At 40.2% G+C, this 20,901-nt stretch overlaps 1 protein-coding gene across 1 annotated transcript; it reads left to right on the plus strand.

The window, feature by feature from the left end:
• The first annotated feature begins 737 nt into the window (after window positions 1-737).
• On the plus strand, window positions 738-16,755 carry LOC106584144 (regulator of G-protein signaling 5-like). The gene is made up of 5 exons (XM_014169061.3): window positions 738-884; window positions 5,183-5,296; window positions 7,868-7,929; window positions 13,149-13,315; window positions 13,453-16,755. Exons 1-5 carry the CDS (start codon window positions 841-843, stop codon window positions 13,612-13,614), a joined length of 549 nt encoding a protein of 182 aa, XP_014024536.1. The 5' UTR covers window positions 738-840; the 3' UTR covers window positions 13,615-16,755.
• The last annotated feature ends 4,146 nt before the right edge of the window (window positions 16,756-20,901 follow it).

Below are 20,901 nucleotides of genomic sequence, written 5' to 3' on the forward strand. Positions count from 1 at the left end.
ATGCAATCATTGTTCACCATTCTTGATTACAGCATGGTCAGTTACATTTGTCACACTGGCTAATCAACACAATGTTGAAAACAATTCAACATGAAACTACTTTAATAGAAACTTCTAACATGAGGTCCAGATCTCTCTTGTAAGGAGATAAGTGTTGGTCTTTTTGGATAAAAATGAATGGCTCCAACTACCATATAAATTACAAGGTTTTTTTTCCTCAACAGCTGTAGACGGGATATCTGTGAGTGAACCTTTCCTATTTATAGCTAATGATGTTTGCTTTGTTTGATGGTTGAAAAAGCCAAGCATGCATTGCTCACATAGTTAATGTTGATCTGAAACATGTTTTTCCAGCTCCGCTGGAGTTCATGCCAGTCCTAGGACCACCTACTTGCAGTCTATACCTAAAGTTGAATTCACTTCCATGTTTTGCTAATTGAGAAAGATAATCGAAAGTAATCTTGATTTGAGTGTTAATAGGCTGTTAAAATCCTGATGAATTACTTGACACATTTCTCTTTCACCACCTGATCAATGGTTCAGTTCAGTACAACTTTTTTTTACCTTTGTAAATTTAAGCATCTGATCCCAGATCTGTGGTTAGGGACTAACCTCTTCTTCCAGCCATCCCAGTTCTACCAGACCACTTCTCTCCCAGCTGACCCTGACTTCTCTTCCTGCAGTCGCAGACCTCCATTTCATTGGCTTATGCTCTTGGCCCTGAGCCAATAGTCTCTATGTATATAAACTCCTCAAGAGTGCTGAAAGACAAAGTCAAAAAGAAAAGGGAATCTTACGGTGGTGGACTCACTCAACAACACATCAAAAGAAAAACAGAAAATGTGTAGAGGATTAGCTGCATTACCCCAAACATGTCTGGAAAGGTGAGATACCAAAAGCATTATGCTCTTCTGCTCTCTGAAAGGGTAATCTCTCCTACTGTAGCTTGCCTGAAATAACCCCAGAGATATCACATCACAAGTTTCTGAGGTTGATTTCTTAGTCGGAAAACATTTAGTCTGTAATTAAAATCAGATTTCTTTATTCATAGTTAATTTTTTATGCTGAGCTCTTTTTTAGTATAGTTGAAGTCATTGACATATGCTGTATGGTAATGAAGTTAATTGTGAATATAGTTCTTCATTAAATAATTTTTCTACTTTTTTTAAATACTTGTCCAAAATCTTTCAACTATCCAAAAAGTTGAACGTTTCCAGTTGCAGAGATAAAGGTATTGTTCCATGATCTGATAAGATCTTAATGGCTGAATGATAGCATCTTGCTGACTGTATTCCACTACTGCAGTCCAGACTTAGCAATTGCTTCCACCTGCAAGAAAGGAAGATTTTGCCAAAATTAAAAGCAAAAAAGAGGTACAGTTTCTGAAGAACAGAATAGCATACTCTGAGTTGTCCTTATGTTAGGCCCTGATCTGGCTATGCCATTATGGCTGTGGGCTACACTAATTCATTTAGCTGACAAGATTTGCTTAGAATTCCGTGGCATTATTTTATATTATTTTATAGTATGAATAATACAATTAAACATAGCTGAATAAAATATAAAGGATATTTTCTCCAAACTATTTGAGGGCGTGAGCTATTCTGTGTTGAGTGATTAACAAAGAAACAGGTACTCCTATATGCTTAATTTTGAGTTTTTATTTATGTAACTTTAGTCGTGATACAAACATTGGGCTACATGTTTTGATTTTTAATACATTCTAAGGTTGCATGATCCGACTCCAATGGTGATTTGAAAAAAGTCACATGAAAGGCATGAGGCTCTGCTTGTTTTTTTGCACAGGCTGTACACGCTTCAGCAGTCTCTCATTCACAATTTGACAAGCACTTGATAATGCCGAGAATTTCCAGGCAGCATCCCCTTTGTGTGGCCATAATGCCACCTAAAAATACCTTTTGTGGCCAGTGGCCGTTGTGGCCTTGGGCTGAATATAATATCACCTCTCACTCACATGGCTCGCCGTCACGTGATCAGGTCTTTCTCACAGGCTACAAGTGAAGACAGACACATCAGGGATACAACTGCATGCGTCCGTATCCAATTCCGAGGCGCATATTGAAGATATTGGAATAACTGTCCACATTTACTTTTTGGCAGCCAACAAGATGAGTGGCCCAACGAACAGCAAAAGCACTAGTCTATGTCAATCTACTATCCCCCATAGAACAAAAGCTGACGCAACCAATCAGAATGTTTAGCTTCAAATGTTGATAAACTATTAGTCTATTTCTTCACATTATGAGTGCAACAATGCGCACACAGCAGTAGGCTATAAGGAAAATGTTCCATTAGCAGGAAAACACCATTCTCAAAAGTGACCGCATATGCGATTATGCATGTAATGCTTTTATTATAAAGGTGCATTTTTATGGTTAATATTATCTTCCCCAAACTTGAAACTCACATGCTGAATATTTATGCCAGTTAGGCTCTACACCCTTTGTAAAGGGGATTAATCTGTTTAATGTTAAGAAGTTATTTGGCCACTTTAGTTGTGATATAAACCTTATCAAAACATACAGTACCAGTCAAAAGTTTGGACACAGCTACTCATTCAAGGGTTTTTCTTTATTTTTACTATTTTCTACACTGTAGAATAATAGTGAAAACATGAAATAACACATATGGAAAAAGTAGTAACCAAAAAAGTGTTAAACAAATCAAAATATATTTTATATTTGATTCTTCAAAGTAGCCACCCTTTGCCTTGATGACAGCTTTGCACACTCTTGGCATTCTCTCAACCAGCTTCATGAGGAATGCTGTTCCAACAGTCTTGAAGGAGTTCCCACATATGCTGAGCACTTGTTGGCTGCTTTTCCTTCACTCTGTGGTCCAACTCATCCCAAACCATCTCAATTGGGTTGAGGTCGAGTGATTGTTGAGGCCTGGTCATCTGATGCATCTTAGTCAAATAGCCCTTACACAGCCTGGAAGTCTGTTTTTGGGTCATTGTCAAAACAAATGATAGTCCCACTAAGTGCAAACAAGATGAGATGTGTCTGTTACTTGAACTCTGAGAAGCATTTATTTTGGCTGCAATATGAGGTGCAGTTGACTCTAATGAACTTACCCTCTGCAGCAGAGGTAACTCTGGGTCTTCCTTATCTTTGGCGGTCCTCATGAGAGCCAGTTTCATCATAGCACTTGATGGTTTTTGCGACTGTACTTGAAGAAACTTTAAAAGTTCTTGACATTTTCCGGATTTACTTACCTTCATGTCTTGAAGTAATGATGGACTGTTGTTTATCTTTGCTTATTTGAGCTGTTCTTGCCATAATATGGACTTGGTATTTTACCAAATAGGGCTATCTTCTTTGAAGAATTTAAATTCTAAAATATATTTAGATTTGTTTAACACTTTTTTGGTTACTATATGATACTATATGATGTGTTATTTCATTGTTTTGATGTCTTCACTATTATTCTACAATGTATAAATAGTAAAAATAAAGAAAAACCCTTGAATGAGTAGGTGTGTCCAAACTTTTGACTGGCACTATATAGGCCTATGGGCTAGGCTACATGAGGTGTGCGACTATGATTTGACAAAGTCAACAACAAAAAAGGCATGCACTGTTTCTTGCCTTAAGCTGGGCATCATTCACAAGTGATAATATATCATTCAGAAGTGATAGGCCAGTATTGTAGCGAACGGAGGACAATATTCCTGGGTTTCATTTTCATGCCAGCCAGATTGTTTTTCTTTAAAACAGGAGTATAACCTATGTGCTTAATATTAGGAAAGTTGAGAAATAAATATGGTAGACCTAGCCTATAAAATACTGTAACATGGAACAATGTTTTTTAAATTAATCAAATGGTTAGCAGGAGAGGCTAAATGGCCAATTCTGGCCTACAAAATGATGATTTATGTTGCGCAGATGAGAGCCAAGTGAACCGAATCACACAGGGTTGTAACACCTAAGGAAGACACTAGAATATATCACGGTGACATCTAGATGGCTACCAATATTAGTTATTTCTTGTGTAGGATGCTATCCTACTTGAAATACTGTATAATCCTGGGAGGGGAAAACCCGCCACGTTACTAGATTCCATCGCCGACACTGTGTTAGGCCACAGCTGACCAGTGACACTGCACCTTAGGTCGGCAGGCACCTCGATACAATACGGTGCACAGGTCATTCGCATCAGCTTTAGTGGATCACGAGTATGGCTCATAACACGGATTATGTGTAAAATTCAGCCCGTCAATCCCCAAAAATATGGGTCATCTTTTGAACTGCTAGAAACAAGCAACTTTCTCTGTATTAATGGTGGAAACATAATGGTCACAAATCTGTCCTCAGTATTCTCTATGGCACTCAGAGACTGCGATACAGCCTTTAATCACAATATTCTCTCAGTGATGTTTTTATAGGTCACACAGCTAGATATCTACAGGAATTTAGAGCAAACCAAAATGGCTTTTGTCAACTTGAGTTAGGTAGCTAGCAAACGTTAGCCAGCTATCTAGCTAGGCTAGCTAAGGAAACATGCAGTAATTCAACATTGGCTAGCAATAAATATGCTTATAAACAATAAATATGCTTATAAACAAGGCAAGGTACCTACTCAGCAGCTGCGGAAAATATTCTTCCACTTCACAGCCGCTTCAAGATTATATTTATTAAAATAGCCAGAGCTTCATGTGTCTCCCCCAACAGCATGAAGATGGAACCTGAAATGGATCATTTGAATCTAGAGTAGGCATAAGCTAGTACTGTAAAAAAAAAAAAAAAAAGTACAGTATGTTAGAGTAATTTTTACAGGAAGCTTCCTAATTACAGTTAATAACAGTATTTTTCAGCATTTTACCCATAATGCAGTGCAATCTACAGCATGAATGCTGTGAAACACATGAATGGTATACTGTGCATCTTACAGTGTTCAACTGTTGAAATTACAGAAAAGTCTTACAGTGTACTGTAGGTCTTCTGCACTGTTGCTGTTTGCTTTTCAACTTGTATTGTATCGAACTTCACTGATTGGTTATAGCTATCTGTGTCTCACTTGGTTTTCCTGACTACAATCTGCATTAGCCAAAGCCATTACTATGGTCGTTATACTGCTCTAACTCCTGAATGTGTGTCATTTAAAAAAATTACAGCATCCTCCTTAATGCCTTTATTTCCTCATGTGTTTCCTTTCTCAGGGCTAAAGAGATCAAGTCTAAGTTGGGGGTTCTCCTCCAGAAGCCTGAGAATGGCATTGACCTGATTATCCTCTATCCCGAGAAACCAGAGAAGAAGCAAGAGAAGCTTCAGAAGTGAGTACTGTAGCGTTCTCCTTCCCTCAGACACACACACACAAACATGAACAAAAACACATACTCTCTCTCTCGCGCACACTCCCGCAAACACCTTAGAACAGCATGGCTACAGACTGCAGCAGTTACATCCCTGTGCTCCTCAAAGGAGGGAAACATATAGAAACTACTCTGCTTCAAACAGTGTCAATTGGCATTTGTAATTGTGACTTCTGAAGGTAATTGGTTGCACCAGATCTTATTTAAGGGCTTCATAGCAAAGGGGGTGAATACATATGCACGCACCACTTTTCTGTTTTTTATTTTTATTTATTTTTTGAAACAAGTTAATTGTTTCATTTCACCAATTTGGACTATTTTGTGTGTGTCCATCACATTAAATCAAAATCAATTTAAATGACAGGTTGTAATGCAACACAATAGGAAAATGCAAAGGGGATGAATACTTTTTCAAGGCACTGTATGTAAACATCATTATAAAGTGACTAGTGATCCATTTGTTAGAGTGGCCAATGATTTCAAGTCTGTATGTAAGCAGCTGCCTCTCTGTGTTAGTGATGGCTGTTTAACAGTCTGATGGCCTTGAGATGGAAGCTATTTGTCAGTCTCTCGTTCCCAGCTTTAATGAACCTGTACTGACCTCGCCTTCTGGATGGTAGCGGGGTGAACAGGCAGTGCCTCGGGTGGTTGTTGTCCTTGATGATCTTTTTGGCCTTCCTGTGACATCGGGTGCTGTAGGTGTCCTAGAGGGTAGGTAGTTTGCCCCCGGTGGTGCGTTGTGCAGACCGCACCACCCTCTGGAGAGCCCTGCGGTTGTGGATGGTGCAGTTGCCATACCAGGCGGTGATACAGTCCGACAGGATACTGTCAATTGTGCATCTGTAAAAGTTAGTGAGGGTTTTAGGTGCCAAGCCAAATTTCTTCAGCCTCCTTCACTACACTGTCTGGGTGGGTGGACCATTTCAGTTTGTCAGTGATGTGTACGCTTAGAACTTTCCACCTTCTCCACTGCTATCCTTCGATAGGGGGGTGCTCCCCCTGCTGTTTCCTGAAGTCCACAATCATCTCCATTGTTTTGTTGACGTTGAGTGAGAGGTTGTTTTCCTGACACCACACTCTGAGTGCCCTCACCTCCTCCCTATAGGCTCTCATCGTCGGTGATCAAGCCTACTATTGTTGTGTCATCTGCAAACTTGATGATCGAGTTGGAGGTGTGCATGGCGACTTGCAGTCATGGGTGAACAAGGAGTACAGGAGGGGGCTGAGCACGCACTCTTTTGCGGCCCCAGTGTTGAGGATCAGCAAAGTGATGATGTTGTTTCCTACCTTCACCACCTGGGGCGGCCCGTCAGGAAGTCCAGGACCCAATTGCACAGGGTTGGGTTGAAACCCAGGGCCTCAAGCTTAAGATGAGCTTGGAGGGTACTATGGTTTTGACTGCTGAGCTGTAGTCAATGAACAGCTTTCTTCCATAGGTATTCCTCTTGTCCAGATGGGATAGGGCAGTGTGCAGTGTGATGGCGATTGCATCGTCTGTGGACTTATTGGGGCGGTTTGCAAATTGCAGTGGGTCTAGGGTGACAGGTAAGATGGAGGTGATATGATCCTTGTTTAGTCTCTCAAAGCACTTCATGATGACAGAAGTGAGTGCTACAGGGCGATAGTCATTTAGTTCAGTTACCTTTGCCTTCTTGGGTACAAGAACAATGGTGGCCATCCTGAAGCATGTGGGGACAGCAGACTGGGATAGGGAGAGATTGAATATGTCCGTAAACACACCAGCCAGATGGACTGCGCATGCTCTGAGGACGCAGCAAGAGTTAAGAAGTTGAAATGTCTTACTCACGTCAGCCACGGAGGAGAGCCCACAGTCCTTGGTAGCAGGCCACGTTGGTGGCACTGTATTATCCTCAAAGCGGGCAAAGAAGGTGTTTAGACCCCGGAGTCTAACGTGGCTGGTTTTCTTTTTGTAGTACGTGATTCTCTGTAGACCCTGCCACATACGTCTTGTGTGTGAGCCGTTGAATTGCGACTCCACTTTGTCCCTATACTGACGTTTTGCCTGTTTGATTGCCTTGTGGAGGGAATAACTACACTGTTTGTATTCGGCTATATACCAGTAACTGAAACGTAGCTGGTTTGAATCCCTGAGCTGACAAGGTGAAAAATCTTTTGATGTTCCTTTGAGCAAGGCACTTAACCCTATTTGCACCTGTAATTCACTCTGGATAAAATATAATGACAACGAGAGAGATCATCCACTTACTTGGGGAACCTCTTACGTAATGGCTATTTTCCCCACTAGTTCAGTAGTACAGCCATCAATTAAGGTTAGATGCTGCAGGGCTCTTTCTCGTACTAGGGGGTGTGTGTGTGTGTGTGTGTGTGTGTGTGTGTGTGTGTGTGTGTGTGTGTGTGTGTGTGTGTGTATTAGCGGGAGAACAATCGAGGACCTCTAAACCTCAATGACCTTGCAGGGTGCTGTATTAATAGGCTGTGGGTGACAAACTGTTTAATCAAGGGTAAGGTGCGTGTTGTTTAACTGTAATATTGTGTTTGTGTGTTGAACAGGCCCATTCCTGAAGAGGCTGCTCAGTGGCGTGAGTCCCTCGACCATGTGCTGACCAACAGCTGTAAGTACGACAAGAAAACACACACACACACACCAAATAAGTCCTTGTGAAAAGCCATGAGGTCTTCTAGAAAACCATATGTTTCTTAACCCAATCATATGATACTTTACAAGTGACGCCAAATACTGAGCAGACTGACTAGAATTAACAGTAACTCTGATGGTATTCATTATCATTATGCAGAGAGATCTCCTGGGAGAACTAACATGTTATAATCCATCTGTGAACATAAAGTCTATATTATGTAATAGATGACACCTGGGTCTAAAATTAAACAGCTGGAAAATACTGAATGCCTTTAAGGGTCTTTTCTCAATCTTCCCAGTCAAAACTGTTTGCTGCTCTGGCACCCCAATGGTGGAACAAGCTCCCTCACGACGCCAGGACAGCGGAGTCAATCACCAAATCAAATCGAATGTATTCATATTACATCAGCTGATCTCAAAGTGCTGTACAGAAACCCAGCCTAAAACCCCAAACAGCAAGCAATGCAGGTATAGAAGCACGGTGGCTAGGAAAAACTCCCTAGAAAGGCCAAAACCTAGAAAGAAACCTATAGAGGAACCAGGCTATGAGGGGTGGCCAGTCCTCTTCTGGCTGTGCCGGGTGGAGATTATAACAGAACATGGCCAAGATGTTCAAATGTTCATAAATGACCAGCATGGTCAAATAATAATAATCACAGTAGTTGTCGAGGTTGCAGCAAGTCAGCACCTCAAGAGTAAATGTCAGTTGGCTTTTCATAGCCGATCATTGAGAGTATCTCTACCGCTCCTGCTGTCTCTAGAGAGTTGAAAACAGCAGGTCTGGGACAGGTAGCACGTCTGGTGAACAGGTCAGGGTTCCATAGCCGCAGGCAGAACAGTTGAAACTGGAGCAGCAGCATGGCCAGCATGGCCAGCCCAACCTTCCGGAGACACTTGAAACCCCACCTCTTTAAGGAATACCTGGGATAGGATAAATTAATCCTTCTAACCCCCCCCCAAAAAAAGACATAGATGTACTATTGTAAAGTGGTTGTTCGACTGGATATCATAAGGTGAATCCACCAATTTGTAAGTCTGCTAAATGACGTAAATGTAAAATGTAAATGTTCTAGTGTGATGCATTCCTCAAGGCTGTGGTGTGTGTGTGTGTGTGTGTGTGTACATGCGTGCGTGCGTGCGTCATAATCGTCCAGGTCGTGTGAATGACCAGACACAGTGCTTAAGCCTGCTTGTTTATGTTTGCGTCGGAAGCCTCATATACTTAGAGCTGGCTGGTGAGATGATGAGCTCACACACACACTGGGAAGCATGATTTACTAAGAACTGGTTTGAGTTATGTTGTGCTGGTGGTGAAATGTGTAAACTGCTCTGCTCCCAGAAGATTCCTGATGCCGACACAACAGACAAAGCAACATAGCATAATGTTCAGGGATGCTGCCATTAATGATGCTTAAATGTATGCAATCACTTCCCCAAAAATTATAAGATGGTATTATGCCAGGAATCTCTCCTCACTTACAACATTCATGTGTAAATCATATAGTTGTCTGTGATCAGATATGTACTGTACATACATAAATACTTACGTGCATAAGTACATGATTTAGGCTAGTGGGTTGTATTGGTACCACATGCTTTGATCTTAGTGTATGGTAGTAGCCTACTGCGTCGCCGGTTTACTAACCACCGTCCTGGCAACCCATCATTACGCACACCTGGCAACCCTCATTACGCACACCTGCCCCCCATCCTGAGGCACACCATCACTACCCTGATTACTCATCCTTTATCTAGCACTCCCTAACATCACTCTTCAGGTAGTATTGGTTCTGTGTTCATGTCCAGACGCTGCGCTTGTTTTGTATTGTGCTATGTTCTTTATTATTAATATTAAACTCACCACATGACTCCCAGCGTCATCGTTACACCTACCCTTATGAAAAAAACGTGTCAAATTTGCAGTTTCACATTCGAAAAATGCAATTTCACACGTGAAACCATATTCTCACATTTATAAAATGTTGAGTTCACATGTTAACACCACCTTTTCACATGTGAGAAGATTAACATGTTTTTACTTCACATGTGAAAACACATTTGCTGTTTCATATTAAATCCAAATGTTAGATGCTACCACCCTCCTCCAAATCAAAACCAAAACATGAATTTCATGTTGTGTTCTCATTTTCTGCGCACACCTGTCTGTGTTTCACACCTGTTTGTCCTAGCTAATCAGCGTCGCAATACAGGCACCATGCTGCCAGACAGGAAGTAAAACGGAGCGTGTGCGAGCAAACATTGCCATCTACAGTATGTTTGGTTTTGATTTGGAGGTGGGTGTGGTAGCATTAACAATTGCATTAAATTATTTCCTGGGAACTGCTCCGCGCTGCAAAAAAAACAAAACACTTTTCAATCAGAACCGTCTATTGAATACAGATACACTACATGGCCAAAAGTATGTGGACGCCTGCTAGTTGAACATCACATTCCAAAATCATGGGAATTAATGGGGAGTTGGTCCCCCCTTTGCTGCTATAACAATGTCCTTTCTTCTGGGAAGGCTTTCCGCTAGATGTTGGAACATTGCTGCAGGGACTTGCTTCCATTCAGCCACAAGAGCATTAGTGAGGTCGGGCACTGAGGTTGGGCGATTAGGCCTGGCTTTCAGTCGGTGTTCCAATTCATCCCAAAGGTGCTTGATGGGGTTAAGGTCAGAGCTCTGTGCAGGCCAGTCAATTTCTTCCACATCAATCTCAACAAAACATTTCTTAGAATCGTCTAGAATGTCATTGTATGCTGTAGCGTTAAGATTCCCTTCACTGGAACTAAGGGGCCTAGCCCGAATCATGAAAAACAGCCCCAGACCATTATTCCTCATCCACCAAACTTTACAGTTTACGCTATGCATTCAAGTAGGTAGCGTTCACCTGGCATCCGCCAAACCCAGATTCATCCGTCGGACTGCCAGATGGTGAAGCGTTATTCATCACTCCAGAGAACACATTTCCACTGCTCCAGAGTCCAATGGCAGCTTGCTTTACACCACTCCAGCTGGCACTTGGCATTGCGCATGGTGATCTTAGGCTTGTGGGAGGCTGCTTGGCCATTTCATGAAGCTCCCAATGAACAGTTATTGTGCTGACATTGCTTCCAGAGGCAGTTTGGAACTCGGTAGTGAGTGTTGCAACAGAGGACAGATGATTTTTACACTCTATGTGCTTCAGCTCTTGGAGGATTGGCAATCCCGTTCTGTGAGTGTGTGTGGGCTACCACTTCGCGGCTGAGTCATTGTTGCTCCTAGACATTTCCACTTCAAAATAACAGCACTTACAGTTGACCGGGGCAACTCTAGCAGAGCAGAAATTTGACAAACTGACTTTTAGGAAGGGTGGCATCCTATGAGGGTGCCCCATTAAAAAAGTCATTGAGCTCTTCAGAAAGGCCATTCTACTGCCAATGTTATCTATGGAGATTGCATGGCTGTGTGCTCAATTTTATAAACCTGTCAGCAACGAATGTGGCTGAAATAGCCAAATCCACTAATTTGAAGTGGTGTCCACATAATTGTTTATATATAGTGTAATATGGAACATTGATTTAACAGAAATAAAGTTTGTTAGGAAACCTGAACAAACAGGTAGCATGGGGAAAGTGGTGAAGATTATGTTCTGTAATGTTATTATGTTGATGTGTAGCAGTGTGATTCAATAGCCTACTAAATGCCACAAGTGAAGTTTCAATCCAGGAAAAATAAAATAGTTCACTACAGTTCAATTCAATGTTCTTCTCCAGAATTTTTTTTATCATCCATAGGGTTTTGTGTAATTTGATTTCAGATTGCTGCATTTGATTGCCTCTCTGTGTAACACATTGTCTCAAAGTGGCCATTCAGATAGGAAATAAAAGCCAGAGAGATAACATCAGAGGTAGACAATAGGACACACATCCATGAGCTTTGTGTTTCTGCAGTAATGTTCACTATAGTAGAGTCCCTGGATAGATGAAAGCAAAGAGATTTTTCCAAAAAGAGGTCAGGTGGTTTTTCTTTTTTCTGAGTCAAGGGAAGTTGCCGGATCAGGGTTCTGGTTATTTATTTATACTAAACTAAAATATAAAAGCAACATGCAACAATTTCAACACATGTACTGAGTCACAGTTCATATAAGGAAATCAGTTAATTAAAAAAAAATTATTAGGCCCTAATTTATGAATTTCACATGACTGGGCAAGGGCGCAGCCATAGGTGGGCCTGGGAGGGCATAGGCCAATTTTCCCTACAAAAAGGGCTTTATAGCAGACAGAAGTACTCCTCAGATTCATCAGCTGTCTGGGTGGCTGGTCTCAGACAATCCCGCAGGGGAGGAAGCCGGATGTGGAGGTCCTGAGCTGGCGTGGTTACACGTGGTCTGTGGTTGTGAGGCCGGTTGGACGTACCTCCAAATTCTCTAAAACGATGTTGGAAGCGGCTTATGGTAGATCAATTAATATGAAATTCTCTGGCAACAGCTCTGGTGGACATTCCTGCAGTCAGCATGCCAATTGCACGCTCCCTCAAAACTTGAGACATCTGTGGCATTGTGTTGTGTGACAAAACTGCACATCTTAAAGTGTCCTTTTATTGTCCCCAGCACAAGGTACACCTATGCATGATCATGTGGTTTAATCAGCTTCTTGATATGCCACACCTCTCAGGAGAAATGGCAAAGAAGAAATGCTCACTAACAGGGATTTAACACATTTGTAAACAACATTTGAGAGAAAGAAGCTTTCTGTGCTTATGGAACATTTCTGGGATCTTTTATTTTAGCTTATGAAACATGAGACCAACACTTTACATGTTGTCTTATATTTTTGATCAGTATACTGTATATACAGTTAGGCCCATTATGTTTTCACTTCAGCAACACATATTGAGGATTAGCGGGCCATGTTAGAATCCAACCCCTAACTCTGATATTGTAAACACTCAGCCATCAGAGCTTATCATCATCCTATCATAACAGTGGCAGCATGTCTCTGGAATTCAGGTCTCAGGGGAGATGTTGGAGGATTGGCCAAATGCCCTCTGTGTTAAAATATGGGAACAACTCACTGTCTCTCTATTTCACTCTCTCTACTTTCTCTCTCTTTGCTTCATCTTTGTTCTTTGCTCTGTTTCCCTCTCCCCCCACTCTCTCTCTCTCTCTGACAATTTAATATTCCCATCTCCTCTATCTCTCCGTCTCCCAGATGGCCTGGCCATGTTCCGTGGCTTCCTGCGCTCTGAGTTCAGTGAGGAGAACATTGAGTTCTGGGTGGCCTGTGAGAACTTCAAAAAGACCAAGTCTCCCATGAAGATGACTGTGAAAGCCAGAAAGATCTATGAGGACTTCATCCAGACCGAGGGACCCAGAGAGGTGACAGAAAATGTGGCAAGCAAATGTGTACTATTGTTGTATTTGTTGTGGAAGCCCAGACTTAACTTATCCTTCCTGTCTCTGTCTCTCTCTGTCTCTCTCCTCCTTCCCATCCTTCTCACTTTTCCTCCCTTAAGGTGAACATTGATCATTACACCAAGGATGTGACCCTGAGGAACCTGCTTGACCTTTCCTCCACAACCTTTGACCTAGCCCAGAAGAGAATTTATGCTCTGATGGAGAAGGACTCCTTCGGCCGCTTCCTGAGATCCGAGAAGTACCAGGAGCTGGTTAAATAAGAAGATGAGTAAGGGTAAATTCCAAACCAATTGGTTATCATTTGAAGTGGAATTAGGCCTTTAAAATTATTTGATGGAATTGATTCTGACTGCAGGTTTGATAACTAAGGACAAACATAAAGATAGATCTCATTCTAAACCACCTTGACTCCATACTGACTAATTACTACTATATTTGTCTTATATACCTGTAGCCAATCAACATTTTACAAGTCAATTAAAAAAGTAAAGAGTGTAGAAATACAATATGACAATATGACATTATTTGTTAAATGCTTAGTCCAACTGAGAGAAACAAACCGCCAATCAATTAAACAGTGATTTAAACAAATACATTTGAACATCACCATTTCTTAGAAAGATAAACCAAAGGTCATAATTATTGCAGACAAAATAATCTGCAATGGTTTTGTCCCATAGACTAAATAAAAAGATCCTAGACAGACAGACAGACAGACCATATTTGTACAACAACTTTCCCAGGGATAAAAGACCATTGGCTTTCAGAGTTTCTGGGGAGGAGAATTGACCTCTGCCTTGAGACTCTTAGTGACACATCCAGTACCCATCCAGTGTTCTAAATGGGGGAGAAAGGGTGAGGGACTTCTTGGAACCAGACACTCTAGCATTCCCACAGCCAAGTAGTAAACAGTCTAAGAAGAAAAGACATACAGTAGAAACCAGGTGCCTTGAGAAGTTGTGAGAACCATGCTCTCATGCGATCCTTGGGACCAGTGGTAGGCAGTTTGTTCAGTGGTTTATGGACCACTGCATTGTACGTTGATAAGATGGGAATACCGAGTAAGAGTGGATTTCATAAAAGAATAGAACTCAGTATTTTCTCCAAGTATTTTTTTGAGGGGAGGTGAACTAATTGAAAGTCAGTCATTTCACCTAAAGATAGCAATGAAGCATTGGAGATGAGTAAAAGACACATACCCAATACAGCAACATCATAAGGTTTTGTGACTTTTCTACCATAACAAAATAGAAATATATGCACTCCATTATTGATTAACTAATCTTATCAAGTATTTCTATACAGCTTCCAGCATTTCTGTTTATCACTCACCATTCACTATAATAACATTTCTTCACACCTTTGATGATCTGAAAAGTAGATGGTTTTAAAGGGTGGAGGTATATCAGTATGAAAAGGTTCTTGTAGTATGCTCTCAGTCTAGTGTAGCAATTATATAAATACCTTACATTGTGTTTCTATTATGCACATGCATGTTTTTATATATTTTAAGGGTGCATCTGTCATAGCCATAACATTGAAGTATTATTACACAAAAACTCAGTACCTATACAAGTCCTTATTGTTGCCCCATACACACAATTCAACTTGCTGCAACACTGCAGGTCAGGAGTTGACAATATGGTCATTATAATTAATTGATTGTCCAATAAAAACTTTGCAATCACTTGACATGGTACACTAATAGAGTTTAGTAACGATAAGGCAATTCCATGTTAACAGAATGATGCTGAGACTCAGATTTTTCACTTTAAAATGTATGTCAAACAAAAACAATGACTGCAAAGTTAAACTATACAACTCTATGTTCAAGGACTACTTTAAACAATTTCCACTGACACATTTACTTGAAGAACAGTGCAGATGCAAAGTTTGGTAACAGAATGACGGTTTGTCCTGTTTGTGCCATCCTTCTTTTACTAAACTTTGCATCGGCACTGTTCTTCAAGCAAATGTGTTTTTGTAATATTTTCAGTGGAAATTTTTAAACATCGTCCTAATGCATAGAGTTGTATCGTTGTATTCTCTTACTGTGGAATTTCCCAATACTAACACAAAACAATATGTTTCTGATGTGGCATTGATAAGTGTATCTGGTTGCATAGATTGGCCAATCTACTGCTATTGCTCAAGATGTGCCTTCAGTGAAAACACTTACGGACTTATGACTTATGGAGTGCTAAGTTAATATCTAACACATGTATTATTTGTAGTCAACCACATAAAATACATCAATACATTAAATTCATGAAGATGTAGTTATTTTTCTATGTAAATATCTACCAGTATTTGTGTTGATTAAGTTGACTACCCCACTTGACTGAATGGGAGTTGTGGCCAAGAGAGGACTGATTGAAGAGTATCCAGGAGAGGACCATGTATTTTAACTGTCATAAAAGAGAAAACATCTGACTATCTATTGTCACTCTGTTTTATTATGCAATATCCATGTATTTTTTACTCTTTTTGTGATCACAAGTTTATCGTTTACTAAAGAACATCTCTCAACATAGTACCCAAGAGAAGGCCTACACAAGGATTTTACACACACCAAGTGTTTCATAATAAGTAATTATTTGTTTGTGTGATGACATAAGGGATCAATATTACACAGATACATAGGGGAGAGTGGGGTAAGTTGAGCCAAAGGGGTAAGTTGAGCCATCCTTGTTTCTAGGAAACCATAAAATCCTCCCATAAATAACAACACTCACTAACACTCACACTTGACTTTTCCCCCCCTTACTAGCTCTGACTTTGCTTATTGAAAACATTTACTTACTGTGACTGTGATATGTGGTTGTCCCACCTACAGTAGCTATGAATGCACAAACTGTAAGTCACACTGGATAAGAGTGTGTGCTTAATTACTAAAATGAAAATGTAACAATTTTGACCATATATTTAAAAAGATTTCATCATTTTATGGAGTTTGTGAAGGAAGAATCCACATGGAAAAAGTGGTAAGCAAGTTTGGTCCAAAAAACTGATTTTCACCAAGTCAAATGAATTTACTGTGTTAGAGGTATCATGATGCTTGTATCTAAACCAAAGTAGATCATTTTAAGATTGTTCTATAAATCAGTTGGGGGTCTTTATAAGCTTCAATATGAGGTCCTAAACCTAGCATGAAAGTGCATCCTTGTAGCTGTGTGGGCTAATATAAACAGAATGTTTGCCTTGGGGTAAGTTGAGCCAATAGTCATTGGGTACATTGAGCCAATGGTTGAGCCAATGGCAAGTTGAGCAAATTGAAGTGTTTTCTTCCAAGGCATAATGCAAGGGATTATCACTGGGATACAAGTGTAAAAAAAATAGTGTTTGTTAGGTGTTAAGGCTGTGTTAAAATATGCTTAAAATAATAAAAAGACAAAAATTGATTGTGATTGTGTTGAATTGTGTTTGAAAAATAAAGATAAAAGTAGTGGTGATTTTTCATTCAGCACAGAAATGTGGGTCGGTTTAACTTATGCGGTCCTGCGGCTCAATTTACATGAATTCTGATTATTTCCAGGGATACACAACATCCTGAAATATATGTAAATATCTTAGAAAAAATACTATATTTCCCTTGCGGGAGTAATGCTGAACGTAAATAATGCCTCAACTTAACCAACTCTCCCTTACATACAGTACACAAAATGAATAACCCAAAAAATAACTATTTAAGACAGAGGAGATGATGATAAATCCCATCTAAAATACACACCCGCTATGATATTGTATATTAACAAACACACAGCTTCCTGAGGCAGAGTTAGCTAACCTCCAGACGACTACTCACATGAAGAGAGAGGGTGTTTTTATTCTAATTAACATAGTGCGTGCATTGGACCCAGGAGGAGAGCATCATTTACCTGCGAGCGAATGAAAACGTCAGAGTAGCGAGTGGAAAACAAAGAGGAAGCTGATGCACAGTGTCACAGCCTAAAATGTAGGCTTTGCACTCCTTATTTCTGTCATGGTTCCTAGAATCACATGGAGGGTTGTGATGTCCCCTTTTGGTCATCTGTGAACCTGACAAACGTCTCGTTGGTTCTCTCTTCCCTTTTACATGCGTTCACTTCACACACTAGCGGGTTCTGTCGTATGTGTTGAGATTTACACAACCCAAATGGGCAAAAACTGGTTGAACCAATGTTGTTTCCACATCATTTCAACCCCCAAAAAAATCTATGTGATGACGTTGAAGCAACGTGGAAAACAAATTGGATTTGCAAAAAGTCATCAATGTCAAATTGGATTTGGAAAAAGTCATCAACATAAGGTTATTTCCAATTTTTTTCCCCCAACATTTAACCTAAATTCAATAACATGGTGACATTTGTTGTTGATTTCACATTGAATTCATGTTAGTTGACAACTCAACCAAATTAAAATCAAAACTAGATGTTAAACTGACATCTGTGCCCAGTGAGAAGGCTGTGTCATTGGAACAGGATAAATAATATCAGTCATATTGGTAAATCTTTATAATATACATTTTATGAACAAATACTATTAAAAGCCAGACCAGACAACATGACTTCATAATGTTAAAAAATATCCTACATCTCTTTTTACTCTCTGGCCAATCAACACCATTACTACTCCATGAACCATATCGGTCCGCAGCCATGTGTCCAATTATATACCATGAGAGTACACACAACACTGGGCTGGAGATAAAACCCCACACACCGTGGAGATGGTCAGATAACACCTCAATTCTTCTTTCAGCATGAAGAGATGGATGATTACGATGAAAGCTAGGATTACAGAAATATCAAGGTTGCTTTTATAAAAAAGGGCTTCACCTTCTCTCCTCATATGAACTTTTCACTCAACTGCTCCTCATCTCTTAGCCCGTAGAAGCACAAGCTGTCTCATCCTACAGCATACAGTAAGGAAGCTTCTCAGGTGAATTTGCTCATCTGTCATGGAATATCGCCATCAAGACTTGGGAAAGAAAACTAAATAGTACTCCCTAAGGTTTCTATGTTTAGATCCCATTGATGGATAGTGGCCATAAACCTCCATGTAATATTATTCATGTTTACACTAGCTTCATAAAAGGCAGAGGACTTACGGACTGAAGAGTTTTTCTGAAACCGTTGTGAGCTGGGCATTTCCATAAGCACCAACGTGAAATTCAAAGGAGCATGTCAAAATGGGTGTCAAATGAAAGCTAAGAGTCTATATTTTTAGACATTAAGGGAAATATACATTTTTACCATTTTCCATCCCACAAATTTGGAATAAGTAAAAGCTTTGACATCTGATCAAACAGATGGAAAAGGGATCTCAGACAACATCTACCAGAAAAAAAATCTTAAAAGGTATTAGAAATACATCAAAACACAAAAATGCTGAAGTAAAGTAACAAGTTAAGGTAGCTCTACAAATTAGTTAGTGTTTTTATTGATATCAAGTTTGTTTATGAAATACAGGCAGGTAGGTAGCCTAACAGTTAAGAGCATTGGGTCAATAACCGAAAGATTGCTGGTTCGAAGCCCTCGTTGTGTAGGTGAAAAGTCGCTCTGGATAAGACCGTCTGCTTAATAACGAAAAATATTAAATCGGTAAAGGAATTACTGAAAAATCCTGGAACAGATGTATTCCAATTTAATTGGTTACAAGGGGATTCCATAGTTGTCACCTGCTACTGTCCTCCCATCGGCTGGCATACGGTTATATTCAGCTGATAACTATTTTCTTTCTCTTTCTGTCATCTGGTGGTAAAAGCAAGACTGTGAAAACAGTCTGGACAACCCCTCCCTCTCACTCTCCATCTCCAGTTAATGTTACCTCTCCCGACTCTTAATGAAACCTTCCATGACGCCTACCACCTTCCCTCTTTGCATTTACTGTTACAAGCATCCTCACACACTGAGCACCGACCGACACCAGATATCCCTTGACATTGAAATGTAGCGTGGTCAGTCCACCCTGGACCAAAGCTGAACCAATCATAGAGTCTATGTTTCACAAGTTTGGACAACACAGTACAGTACAGTAGAGCACAGTACAGAACTGTAAGTAGAGTACAGTAAGATGTACTGTATTGTACATATCTACTTTACTGTACTCTACTGTATTGTACTGTACTGTACACAGTGCTCCTGATGGAGTACAGTGCTCCAGGTGGAATAAAACGTGATTTTATAAGCCCATTCATTGTGCAACTAATCTAAATGCAATCCCCTGTTAACTGTTTTGGTGCATGATTAAAAATAGCTACTATTTCTATTTCTCAACCTGTAATTGAAGCGTGCCTCCCATTCACCATTCAAGTTCAGGCAACAGGCTATCAGCGCATTACCCACCACTGAACAATGTGAGCTGGTGGCAGTATGCATTTTGAAAACATACTTAATTGTTTGATACCTGAATGTTTTATTTCATATTATGAGGCATGTCTTACCTTGCTTCAAAGTAGCCTATAGGCAAAATCCAACCATGGAAAAATGGAGCCAATTAATTTATAAAAACTTAATGGATGGCGTGTGAGTTTCAAGTTTGGGGAAGCTTACAATTATCCTACCATTTCTACCATTCTGCGTGCCAGTTATGGTTTTTATATGCTCATTTTCGTGGCACAGTTTTATTTCTATAATAATGTTTTCGTTTCTCAAAATCATTGTCATGTGCTTAATCATAAAATCTGAATTAAAATGCTAAAAAACTAAAAGGTAAAAGTAAACTAATGCGAGATCACCAGCGTCTGCCATATGGACACATTGATACACCGTGATCCATTGGTGGCTAAAGAAATGAGCGCATGGAACACCTAGCCTATAGGCCAATGCAGTAGTAGGCCTATAACTTCCAGTCTTCTTTCACACTGTTGCGGTGGAGAACAGGGTTTCTTATGTACCATATTCCAGGCCAAGAGTTTACCTCTCTGTATTTGACAACCGCCTTTCAAGCCTATCACAAGACAAATCAACTGCTCCCTTTACGACTCTAAATGGACTGAGGAGGACAAGAGACAAAGAACAGGCTGTCTTTTACGACTCACATGTGAATAGACTGTTGGGTTATTAGAGACCTTAGGGCGCCAGAGCCAAATTTCTCCTCCCACTCTATGTAACGAAGAGAAAATGGAGCTAAGAGGGCTAAAGTTCAATTGAAGACATTTTCTTCACTGTATTGGAACTGTTGGACTCAAGACGTTGATATACAGTGCCTTCGGAAAGGATTCAGACCCCTTGACTTCATCCACACGTGACCCGATTCAGGAAACTAGGCGTATGTCGCAAGTCACGAATTCACAGGAGAGCTGTTTGAATGTAAAAAAAAAAAAATCCAAAAATGCGGGGTTTTTTTGGCAGAAATGCCTTCATGTGAACTTTCATGTGCCTTAATATCAAACTTGTATGCCATCTGTAAATATAAATAAAATTGTTAAATTACGAGCCCAGTTGGTTTAGCCACAGCAAAAGAGAGAAACCTTCCCGCTAGCCATAATTGCCTGAGATAATAAGTGGGCTGGACATGCTGAGAGATGAGTTTGGATTGGTCTGCCATATAGCAGGCGTCTGTCT

This window comes from Salmo salar, chromosome 23, assembly GCF_965601325.2.
Source record: "Salmo salar chromosome 23, fSalSal1, whole genome shotgun sequence".
Classification (NCBI taxonomy): domain Eukaryota; kingdom Metazoa; phylum Chordata; class Actinopteri; order Salmoniformes; family Salmonidae; genus Salmo; species Salmo salar.

Bases quoted from the DNA above. Each gene is read 5' to 3' on its own strand.
- LOC106584144 (XM_014169061.3), top strand. From the start codon at position 841: ATGTGTAGAGGATTAGCTGCATTACCCCAAACATGTCTGGAAAG. The intron at 885-5,182 runs GTGAGATACCAA...TTCCTTTCTCAG, and splicing joins CCCCAAACATGTCTGGAAAG to GGCTAAAGAGATCAAGTCTA. The intron at 13,316-13,452 runs GTGACAGAAAAT...TCCTCCCTTAAG, and splicing joins AGACCGAGGGACCCAGAGAG to GTGAACATTGATCATTACAC.